General features: G+C 38.0%; 1 protein-coding gene across 2 annotated transcripts in view; it reads right to left on the bottom strand.

The window, feature by feature from the left end:
• LOC131041573 (tubulin-folding cofactor D) overlaps window positions 1-12711 on the bottom strand; it is a 153530-nt gene that overhangs the window by 26068 nt on the left and 114751 nt on the right. The window contains exons 14-15 of one of the 2 annotated variants that reach the window (XM_057974695.2): window positions 7826-8095; window positions 3318-3365 (exon numbers count right to left, since the gene is read on the bottom strand). In XM_057974695.2, the coding sequence (XP_057830678.2) occupies window positions 3318-3365; window positions 7826-8095 (318 nt within the window). The remainder of the gene's footprint in view (window positions 1-3317; window positions 3366-7825; window positions 8096-12711) is intronic. The other variant, XM_057974696.2, reaches the window with a different exon arrangement.

Genomic DNA, 12711 nt, shown 5'->3' with positions numbered 1-12711 from the left:
ATCTTTCCAAATGTTTTAATTTAGGGAATTTAGCGCAAATTGGGGAATATCAATGTTTAATCAAGGCCTAATGAAGCTTCCTAATGACTTCGCCCTGGACCCTCTGGAAGGGTCAGGAGCGATTTTCTCAATTTGGTCCTGAATATCTCATACCTTGACTCCAAAATCTCCCAGAAGGCGAGCTTATGCTTGTTTTGACCTAATCAAGTCTTGCATTTCAATTTTTTGTCAGGAAATTAGGTGAAAATGTGAATTTCGCCCTAGACCCTCTGGAAGGGTCAGGAGCGATTTTTTTATCCTAGGTCATAATCCACCTTGGCTTGATCATAAAACTCTTCCAAATCGATCTCCAAGATCCATTTCCTTGCACCACTGAGTTATCTCACCAAAATTTTGAAGGAAATAGTGCATTTAGGGGGATTTCGCTCTGGACCCTCTAGAAGGGTCAGGAGCGAAATTCACAATTGGGCTCAAAATTTTCATTTTCAAAGTTCAAAAACCTCTTCAAGGCGCTCCGAATAGGCTCTTTCATTGCATTCCAGACTTAGTTTTATTCAACTTAGGAAGAAAAGTGTGATTTTAGGGTTTTTCGCCCTGGACCCTCTGGAAGGGTCAGGAGCGATTTTTCCTCCTTAGGCTAACTCCTTCATCATCTCTCGTTGAATCCTTCACTCATCGCTAGGCAATATTCTTCCTTATTCATTCCACCCAAGTCTGTCTTGTTTCTGCAAGGTAAAATAGGGGTTTTTCAAATTTTCGCCCTGGACCCTCTGGAAGGGTCAGGAGCGATTTTCCCTCTCTGGCCTAGAATCATCAAGTTTTGAAGCAAACAATTACTCACAAGTGGTCTCAAAGGCCTTTTCAAACTTGGTGCATCCTTGCCTTAGCAAAAACTCAAAAGGAATAGGTTGATTTTATGATTTTCGCCCTGGGCCCTCTGGGAGGGTCAGGAGCGAACTTTTGAGTTTTTAGGTACATTCCTTCATTCCTTTAGCTTCAAATCACTTCTAAGGCATAAAACATCATGTCCTTCTCCCACCTAAGTCATGAATAGCGATATTTTGTCTTGAATTTGCAAGAAAAGGGGAGGACTTGGAAATTTCGCTCTGGACCCTTTGGAAGGGTTAGGAACGAATTTCCTTCTTGGCCTCAAAATCTTTACTCTTAACGATCCCACTTCACTTTAAGGCAATCCAAACATCGTTTTAAACTCATGCCTAGGCTTAGCTTTGCTCAAACTTTGGAGGAAAAGATAGGTTTTAGAATTTTCGCCCTGGACCCTCTGGAAGGTTCAGGAGCGAATTTCCTTTTCTAGGCTTGGTTCTTCCTTCTTCCAACTCAAAATCACCTCAAGAGGCAACTAAACATCGTCCTTCACCCAAGGGATAAGGTCTTAAGGCAAAACAAGGTCAAAAGAATAGGCTTGCAAGGAATTTCACTTTGGACCCTTTGGAAGGGTCAGGAGCGAAATTCACCTTCTTGGCTAAAATCCTGCATTTTCATCTTTTCTAAACATGTCCAAGGGTTTCAATATGCTCTTTCTTCCTTTCATCATGTCTTAAACACCTCAATTTGACCAAACAAGGCAAGAAATGACTCCAATAGAGATTTTCGCTCTAGACCCTTTGGAAGGGTCAGGAGCGAATTTCTCAATTCAGGCTTATTCCATCATCATTTCAAGTTGATTTCACCTCTCAAGGAAAGAAGACACTATTCCTCTCACACCCATGTCTAAGCTTGACTTGATTCTGCAAGGAAAACAGGTGATTGAGGAATTTTCGCCTTGGACCCTTTGGAAGGGTCAAGAGCGAACTTCCTAATCTTGGCCAAAATCCTGACTTCATTTTCACATTTTTCCATCCAAACAAGTGTTTTGCCCTCAAAGATGCCTGGGAACGAGTTGGTTCTAAGTTTGGGTCAAACTAAAATGTCTTATGGAGAATTTCACTCTGGACCCTTTGGAAGGGTCAGAAGCGAAATTCGCTTTGGACCCTCTAGAAGGGTCAGGAGCGAAATTTGACATTTTTAGACTCTCCGTCAGGATAATTTTATGGAATATAACATTTAAGTATAAGTTCTTATACTTTAAGTTATATTCCATATATACTTTCAGGATGTTTGAGAGTGGTTTCAAACCTCCAGGAGTTATATTGCAAAATCTAGTTTTTGGAGGATTCTTCAGTTTTCCAGACTTAGTCAAATTTCAGGATCAGGGCATTCCAGACTTAGCCAAATTTCAGGATCAGGACATTCCAGACTTAGCCAAATTTCAGGATCAGGACATTCCAGACTTAGCACTCACCAACTTGACCTAACTCAAGCAGAACCTGCTATCCAATGATCCCCTCGACAACACTCATCCTGCAAAGGCTAACAGACAAACCCTAAAAGACCTAGAAAACAAACCCTAGAAAGCAAAAAAAGCAGGGGTCCCCATTTGCAATGGGGCGATGTGTGAAATGGTCACAACAAGGACCTATCCCTTTCGCTGTAAAAACATGACCACTAGCCCACACTTTGGCCTTTTTCCTACCTAAAGCACTGCAAACACCGAACTTCTACAATGAAAAGTGAACTTCGGTAAAATTTCGGTAAAAGCAAGGGCATTGACAAGTTTTATTTTTATTTTTTTATCTTGATAACACTTAACTTTGTGTAGATGATGGAATAAACTTAGGCTTCTTGGACTATTCAAGGGGGTTGTGAGCAAGCAGGAATTTAGACCTTATTTTTGCCTATTTAGCCCCTCACATACTCAGACGACATCCTCACTTTCGCACACCAAACACTTTGCTCTCTTTCTCTCACATGCTAGCAGGGAAAGCAAAAAAAAAGGGGGTCCCTATCAAAGACAGGGATGGTGTGCCAAGCACAACAACATCTAATCATCATCAACCACTCAGAACATCCAAATACATTAAGGAAGCCTACTTGAGACTTGAATAATGCTTAGAATCCTTTGATTTAGTGATGAATTGATGTCAGAGCTCATCCTCTTAGTATTCCTCAATCCTAATGCCTTCTCTTGCAACCATTCTTGCTCTAACAACTTCTTGTTGCAACTTTCAACTTTGTTCTTAAAATTTGGAGTGAGTTGGAATGGAGCTTAGATGCCTATTTGTAAGCTTCTTCTAAGACTTTAGGGTTTGGGTGGAGCCCATAAGCCATTAGGATTAAGGCCTATGGAACACATTTCAAAATAATATATATATATATATATATATATTTTAAATGAACTTTTGTAGCTTTGTCGTGGGAATGCCTAGAAGTCTATGTTGCATTAAAAAACACAAAAGCTAAACTTTTAACATACTCACCACCTCCAAGTGCAAGAAGATCCCTTTACTGAACAGATTTTCAACTGTCTGCAATAAAAATGAAAAAAACCATCAGATCCAAATGTAACATATGCAGCAGGCGCCATCTAAAACAGCAGAATGTGAACAAAATTCTAAGTCTACAGCAGTGACCAAATTAAAATCTCTAAATTAATGGTTGACAACTAGAAAGCATTATGCACTTTATCAATATATAACAAATCAGCACTCATAAGGTTCCTTGGAAGTATATAAACACTTACGTTACTTGCCTCAATAGGAGAAACAAAGAAAAGAAATATTAGATTGACGAAATGTGAAGTTCATGAATAGGCATCGATGATGGTGATCTTCAAATAGCCTTATAAATACACTTCATCTAAGATTAAATGCAACATATCCTATCAGCTATAATGTCCCTAACTGAAAATTTTGTAAAACATGCAATTTTTCTGTATGTTTTTCTTAGTGCAAACTGAAATAGATATTAAGTATCCAATATATGTGCCAAACTCCAATGACCAAATGCTGATCAGCAGTATTTTTTAGTAGCAGTAAATTTGGGAAACCCCTATATATCAAAATATCATTAATTTTGTAGCAGATCCAACAACAAATAATATTGGTATAAACATGGACATCCTCATATGTCAAACGGAATCAATTATGACAGCAAATATTGATATAAACATGGACATCCTCAGAAAAAACTCAAGATTCTTTGACGCAGACTCTCCCAAACTCGGCTCGCGAGTCCGTGGCGACTCGACTCAGCCCACCAACGGACTCGCGAGTCTTGGTGGGTCCACAGAGTCTTCCAACCATGGTTAGATTAGAGTAGAGTAGGAGGAGAAGGCAGAAATTGTTGCCAAGGCATGTAAATTAACATACTTTTCATTGAATTTATGGTGAATGGTGGTGTTTCTTTACATATTGTATGGTTTCTTGTTATATCCTCATGTTAGATGAAGTTCATTGATTGTGATGGAGTAATGTGTGGATGTTGATAATTCCTTGGTTCATACTATTTGTGGTTGGATGATTTTCAATTATAGTGCATAGTTAGCCTGAACTTTAAAATGCGCTTTCAATTGTGGATATGCTTATTCAAGTTGCGCCAAGGTATTGGGTGTTTGGATGAATGTTTATAATATGAAAACCTTTCATTTCCCTTGGAAGATTGCATCGGTTTTGCATAGTTGTTGGCAACATGCCAAAGCAAAGCTCGGTTTAAGGATTGTGTCCATCCAAGCTTGATCCAGTGCTATAATTGATCTTAGGAGTAGATTAGATTTCTCTAAACCCTCAAATCCCTTTTTGTCTTTTCTCCAAATCAAGTAAATTTCCATGTGTTGGCAATTTTGTCATTGATATCCAGTTAGCAATTTTTGATGTTGCAAGTGTCTGTTCAGGCTGTCTGATGTCGTGTTTGATCAGATTTGTCCTATATCTGTTTAGATCAAATGTTTGAATCTGTGCTTTATTGTTTGTTCAGACTCATCTCACACCTGTCTACTTTGAATTTCTGATCTGAGTTTGTCTGAATAATCTCTGCTCTAAGTCTTCAGACTTGTCAGGGCAGTTACAGTGTTTGCAGAAGGACAGTTGTAACTGCTGTTTCAGAAATTGCAGCATAACTCCTTTTTTCCAGCTTGTGTCAGTGGAGAGTTTTGCAGATTTTTGTAACTACTTTTGTCAGCTGACGGCAACATAAGAGTTTTGCATGCATCCAACTTGGCTGTTACAAACAGACGTGTAAAGTCTGATTAAAGATTGTTAAAATCAGATGACAGCAGACTGTGAATTGTTTTTTGAACCAAATCTGTGTATAGATTTTTTCTTCGGCATGATTCGAATTGCTGAAGAATTTGCTTGACATGTTCTTGTATTTGGTTTGCCACATTTTTCTTGGGCACATGAGAGTTGTCTTTCCTTGTTGGCATGTGCGTATTGGTGACAGCAAACTTTTTGTTTCAGAACTGTTACTGATACACAAATGCGTGGCATTCTTTTGAAGGAGTTGAAACGTTGTTGGTAGGTTTTGGCTGACTGCCTTCCAATTTGTAGTATTCTCAACATAGGAGTTTCCTTGCATATGTTGTGGATACTCTGTGGAGACATTTTTTGAAGAGACTAAAAAAATTGTCACTCTTAAGATATTCTGTGAAGTGAAAATGAAAAAGGAATGGTGAAGCTGATCAATGAGGTCTCAGTTCTTTAGAAATGACTGGTGGTTGTGTTTGCTAAAGTAAAAATGGACGATTATGATGTTCTCTGCAGTGAAAGTGTTATGAATGCTAACTGGTTATTTTATATATGAAAAAGGGGAGAGGTTTTAAAAAGAAGACTGTCTTGAAGATACAGTGAATATCTTTCAGTGATTTTCTCATTGACAGCTATGGCTGTATGTTGTTTTGTTCATTGAGTGCTGGGAACATAAATGACCTTGCATACAGAACTGGAGAAGATGTGCTGAATCTTTGTATAGCAGAGATGCATTTTGTGTCCTGAATATTTCTCTTAGTGCTGTTAATTTTATAGAGTTTTCATATCTGTAATTTTTTTGTTCAAATTTAGTTAGTAATTTCTAATGAGTTGGAGCTCATAACAGAGGTAGGAACCTCTGCAGTTGGGAGTTGGTGCTCTTGAAGAGTTGAAGCTCTTGCATGTAACTGGGTTGGTGCCCATTTCTTAATTAAGATAGCTATTTTGTGCCCTGGTTTTTTACCCGAGAGGGTTTTCCACGTGATAAATTCAATGTCTTCTTTGTGTTGAATTTTTCTACTCTTTTCACTTTGCTAAATCTGATAAAAATACTTGAAATACTGATTCACCCTCCACCTCTCCCCCCCTCTACCCCCAGTATTTCTGATTTGGTTTTCACCACGTTCCAGCAGCATTCAGGCATTCATGTGAAACGTAAGTCCACCTTGGATTACTAGCAATCACATCAACCATTGAGACTATCCACGCATCAAGACTTGACAGTGTAAACCTTGGAGTCATCTCAAGTGATCACTTAGTTCAGCATTTGAGAAGATTTTGTTCAAGAGAGGATAGAGTATTCATTACTTTATTCTATGTTCGAAGTGTCATAAAACACACATCAACAGGTCTATTATTAGAAGAATAACCACATTTTGTGGCATATGGACACTCTTTGCCTCCAAATGGACTCTACCGAATTTCCAACACTTTACTTCTAATTCATGACCTTTAATATTTCCACCTCCTTTCGTCTTGGATTGCCAATATGCTATCATCCTTGTTTCTTTTGAGGATAGGAAAAAATGCAATTATTCAGACATACCATTTTAGTGCCAACACAAGTTAATTGAGCAAAGATGTCAAAATAAGATATGATGCCTTCACTAGATAGTTGAGATAGTTCAAGAGTAAAGCTGAATCATTTGCAAAGTGCATATTAAGTTTAACCAATAAATTGTCTCCTAGTAAGAAGAATCTTTCAATTTAACACAAATGGTATTCCATTCCATCAGATCTTGGAGGAAGCATTAGCAAAAAGAAAGGAAAGCTTTGAAAAAGAACCTATTTTGATGTGTAAAAGATGGAGCAGGCTACAAGACAACGAAAAGAAAAACAATAGAAGATCCTAACTAAATAGAGGGGGCAGACCCATGAAAAAGAAGTCACCATAGCCCTACTTGAAAAAATTTAAACTGACCAAAGGCAAGACAAAGAAATCTTGTAAAAGAGGAAGTCCCATTTCTTTGCATAAGACTTGCAAATCTACCTACCTTCAAACGAAGGAGTTTTGGCCAATTTCCAATGCCTATTCATATGTAAATATATTTACAAATCCTATGTACTCTATACAGAAAACCTTCAAGACAACAAGTTTAATCCTCCTAGCAAAAGCATATGTCAAAAATTGTGTAAGAACAATTAAGGAGCATAATAATCAGCAGCCCCAACCATGTCTCTTTTGGAAAGCTTAAAAATGAGTTTAATTAGACTGACACTGACCAATTCTCTCATTTTCTCATTTTTGAGATTTTTGAGGCACTTGTTTAAATAATCTAACCTAATGTGATTCCACCCTACCTTTAAGATTTCATCAAGAAAATTAAATCCAATTGCAGTGTCATTCTTCATTTCCTTAGCCAAAAATTCATCCAAATCTACCTCTCTAGTCAGAGGATCCTTGTCCACAGTCATAAAGATCTTCCAAACATTATACTGAATGGATTAAAATAGAACAGATTGTAAAATGCAAAAAGAAATTCAATATCGCTAAAGGATTTGTTTTGAAGTTTAACAAGATCTTTGTGAAACATGGTAATGTAGAAGTGAAACTACTTGACATAAAGTGATAATTTTAGTCTCACGAGTTCATTGCCAGACCAAATTGAAATAATTAGACAACCGATTTTCTGTCTTTTGATCTACTTTAATCCTCACAAAGCTAGGATGAAATAAGATTGCAATTTAATTTTTTTTTTAAAACAAAAAACATAGATCTTTCATATGAAAAGGCAGGAATTAACCTTTAAAGTAGGTATGGTAACCCTGTCAACTTTTGGATGGTGTTGAAGAATTTGGAGAAGATCAATGCTTAGCCATTTTTCCTTTTCCTTGTTTATCTCAGGTTCTCCATCATTTGACATGTTAAGGTAATCTAACAGAGCACTTAAGGATGCTTTTCTCAGAGATTCAGCAAGGCCTCCAATAGATATAACCAACCCAGACAGAAAAGCTACACGATACTCACTCAATTGAAGAAGATGCACCAAACATTGAAATGAACTAGAAGGGACCTGTCCAACATTGTAAGCAGAAATCATGTAATAAATTACAGTAAAAAGAAGGCCTTAAAATTCCAGTATGCTTTGAAATAAGACAAATTCTCAAGAAGAAATTTTTTCAGAAAACTTCAAGCATGAAAATATTTTCTAAAGGGACAGATACATTTAAAAACACTATCATATACTAACGCCACTCCCAAGTTTCCAGTTCATCTTTATTAGCATTCCCCTGTTTTATTCTTACATTTTCCTATTATTAAGTACCAAATGAAACAGCAGTAAACTTGCATTGAGAAAGTATTCCACATCTTTGAAAATTTGATATCAGAGAAAAAGCAATTGTAGGCATACTAACACAGCCATTATTGGAGTATCAGTAAAATAATTCTATAACAGACTAGTGTGTGTAACAACCCCTAATCTATATAACTTATAAAAATGCTAATAAGGATCTGTAAAATCATCAGTAAATACACCTATCATATGACATTTAGTTGAGCTTAAGCCTTGTGACATATCTACTCATAGCCGAGCCATTGTCTGCAAACATGCAATTGCTATAGAATTCCACTTACAAAGGTTCACCAAAGGCTAAGAAAACAGGCAAGGAAGAAACAGTAGAAAAAGGTTTCAGTGACAGCTGGAGATCACCCTCCAAACAAAATTGAAAGGGACCCTATAGTCACAAGATAGATTAAACTAATTACATTTAGTAACAGCTTTTGTTGGAGAGAACAGATATGATTTCTAAAAAAATATTGATTAATCACTATTAGACACTGATATATATATATAACAGCATTTTGAACAATGCAAATGTAATATGTAACGGATGTGTAAAAGTGAATTATGACACATTTAGGGAAAAAGGGAAATGGTTGGTATCTCTATATTGGTAGAATGACCGACTTCAGCACCAACCATTCATTCAGGCTCTCCTGCTCTAAAGTGCCCACTAGAATAGTCACCCAAAAGCCAATTCAAAATTGCACATTCCACGCTACACTAGTTTGGTGATATAGAAAAGTTTAAACCCACTTTTTCTGTTCTAGATGAACATACATCTGGACCCACACTACTCTTCTACGATTCACAGTGGTATGTAAGCACTTAAGAGGTAGGATAGTTGCATAAAATAGTTTAAGTGAAAATATCAATCAACATTGCAATAGTAACTATAAAAAACATCTTTGATAAAGGTATGATTCAATGTTACAAGACTCACCTGGGCTCACCAAGATTCGGCATGACATCCAAATTTCAATTTCAAGTCCAGAATCCATGAATAATCATCAAGACTGAGAATTGAGGGCAAAAATTCACAATGTTGCCAATGCTGCTAAATGTTGTCAAAGCACAAGAAAAGTTGTAAAATGTTGTCAAAGTTGTCAAAAAATGCAAAAAATGTTGAAAAAATGTTGTCAAGACAAATTGTTGAGGAATCGAAATTTTGAAATGATAAGTATGGAAGAATGAGATAAATTCCAAGGAATGCGATACCAAGACAAGGAAAATTCCTTGTCAAGGTCGGATTTTCCGACCTTGACAAGAAGGGAAAATAAGGCAAATTTAAATTTCTTGCACAAATTGCAAATCCTCACTAGGATCAAGGAAACTTTTGAAATGTGAATGAGGATTGATGGAAATTCCAGACTTTAGGAGAGGAATTTATCCTTAAATGAAGATGGAACAAGGATTTTAATCATGGAAAAATAAAGGAAAATTCAAGAAGTTTCACAGAAATCCCTGGATTGAGCTAATTAGCACTTGAAAATCCTTGGACAACCTCGCATGAGCATTTATCCCTGGATTGAGCTAATTAGCACTTGAAAATCCTTCGACAACCTTGCATGAGCATTTACTTGTCCTTGCCTAACCTTGGATTTTCGCTTACAAGTCCTTGTACACACTTCATTTGCACCTTCATTTGTCCTTGACTAACCCTAAAATGTGCCCTTTGTTGTCCCTCTCCACCTTGGAAATCTGCCTTCACTTGTCCCTGACCACATCACAAACCACCTTGCTAGTCACTGATTATTATGAAAACCCACCCTTCATAATCACTGTCAACCCATAAAATGCACCCAGCTTTGTCCCTAAGCACTATCAATTTGCACTCTACTTGTCCATGGACAGGTCTAAAACCCACCCTTTTTTGTCCTTACACGTGGAAATTGTGCCCTTGATTATCGTTGCACAAGGAGAGAACCCGCTAAAGAAGTCCTTGATCACATTTCAAATGCACTGGATAGTCCCTCTCCACATGGAAATTGTGCCCAGCAGTCCTGATCTAGGGCAGACTTCGCTGGGAATTGTTTGTACTCAGATTTTCTTGGAGAGAATGAGCACTTACCTTATTTATATGCATTCAAGCAAGGTGGAATCTATGATTTTAGAGGGCTGACCTGTATAAAAACATGAGAAGTCCCTCTATAATGTAAGTGCTTGAATCAATCAAGCTGACCGACTTGACATAAAAACAAGACATTTGAAGCAAACAAGATGCTAAGAAGGTCGACCTTTGTCAAGGGATAATAATTTCCAAAAGGTGGCGCCTATATATCAGAGATCAAAAATGTCATCTTCACCACAATCCAAACAAATTCAAGACCAGAATTAAGAAGTGTGAATTTACATCAGCTTCAAGAGCAGTTCCAAGTGAATAGGGGCAGATCCGATGCGAATTGTAGCAGACCAGAGCCCCATCAGATTAATGCGAATTCAAGAGCAGAAATCAGCCACCAAAGGGCAGATTGCAGAGAACTCTAAGAAAATTATTGGTTCCCTATGCTCAGACTTGTGACAATTTGGAGACTCGGATTTGCACAAATTTGAAACTCAGATTTGAGGTGAAATCACAATTATAAACATCTGATTTTACAGATCTAAAGAGGCAAAGAGTAAGGTCTATTCTTCATTCCAGGTCTGATATGTAAGCCAATTATAGCGAAATCTTTCAGATTTACATTTTGAAAATTAATTAGCTATTGAAAGGTTTCTAGAGGGGCAAAGAAACGGGACTCGGACTCGGCTCGGCCGACTCGGACTCGGACTTGGGACTCGGCGTCAGACTCGGCTCCCGACTCGGCTGGACTCGGGAAAGTGAAAAACTCAATAAATTTAGAGTTTTTTAAAGATTTAAAACATGTTTCAGACACCCTTTATTGAATACACCTTAAAGACACAATAACATCATCAAACTCGGCTCATTTGATTACATACACAAGTATACAGCAATCACATAAGCATAAACGCAAATTGTAGCTGAAGGAAATAACAAACATAGATATATAAATATTGTCAAATGTATACAATATTACAAAACTCATGGAATAAAAAATCCATGTCATCATATGATCATCATCAAATGTTTCATACAAATACCAAAGGTAAATACAACTACAAGCCTATGGCTAAGAGGAGCCTGCATGGCAGCACCCTCCGGCCCCGACCCCCTACGAAGGCGTCTAAGGCAGGTCCTGGATGATTGGACAGCCATGGCCGCTCCCCGTGACACCATGCCATGCTCACCAACATCAGGAACATCCGTGTCACTATCTGCCTTTGAATCTCTTGTCTGTGCTCGTGCTCTCCGCTCCTCCTCTGCCATGGCTACAGTCTTAGCCTCTATATCTACCTGGTCGATCCAATCAGTGTCAGATTCGGAGGTTAAATTTTCCCTACTTCTATCGACACAGTTTCCCCCCATATTTTTCGACGGGGGTCAAGGGGCATCGCCCCTTGCGCGCTCCCTGTCGCGATACAGGGCAGGGTCGAGGGGCAGCACCCCGCGAGGCCAAAAAAACTTATTATTTAATAAAGGCGTCGGGTGTTATTTTTCTATTGGCTGACATGTTGTAACCATAATTTTTCTCATTCTCAGGCGGAGGTTGTAGTGAACAAAGACGAGACAATTCCTTTTAAAAAAACTTTTTAAAATGTTTTTTATTTGTCATTTTACTTAACCCAAACAGTAGCCGAGTTTGGGGCTCAGGACTCGCCGAGTTTGGCGAGTTTGGCTTGGCAAGTTTGAGCCAAACTCGCCAACTCGGTGAGTCTGGCAAGTTTGCTCGCCAAACTCAAACGAGTCCGAGTCCAAGTTCGAGTCCTAGAGACTCGGCGAGCATGACTCGGACTCGGACTCACCGAGTTTAGGCGATTCATGGCATTTCCCGTTTCTTTGCTCAATAATTCTAGGTGACACGATATTCTTGAAGTCAATTGATGCTTCAAGAAACACAAAAAATATGTTGAATTCCTTAGTGAGGCTTTGGTGGTGGAGTCTTGGCCAAGGTGGGCAAGGAGAATGTACTGCAAAGGGTTATAGATAATATATCAAATTATATTGTTGTAAATAGACTTCTCATGGATAGGCACCCCTCCTTGTTTTCGACTCCTCGTGTTACTCATTGCCTTGAACTGATATTGAAGGATCCTGGCAAACTTCCATGGATCAAAACATGTATACAATATGCAAAAAATATTTGCAAATGTATATATAATCATACTTGGGTCCTCAACCTAATGAGGAGATTCACAAACAAGAAAGAGTCGACTCATCCTGTAATAACCCACTTTGCAACCAATTTTATCACATCACAATCCTTGCCTCAATCAAAGACTACTTT

This window comes from Cryptomeria japonica, chromosome 8 (assembly GCF_030272615.1).
Source record: "Cryptomeria japonica chromosome 8, Sugi_1.0, whole genome shotgun sequence".
Lineage (NCBI taxonomy): Eukaryota > Viridiplantae > Streptophyta > Pinopsida > Cupressales > Cupressaceae > Cryptomeria > Cryptomeria japonica.
This window is presented reverse-complemented; position numbering and strand designations above follow the sequence as displayed.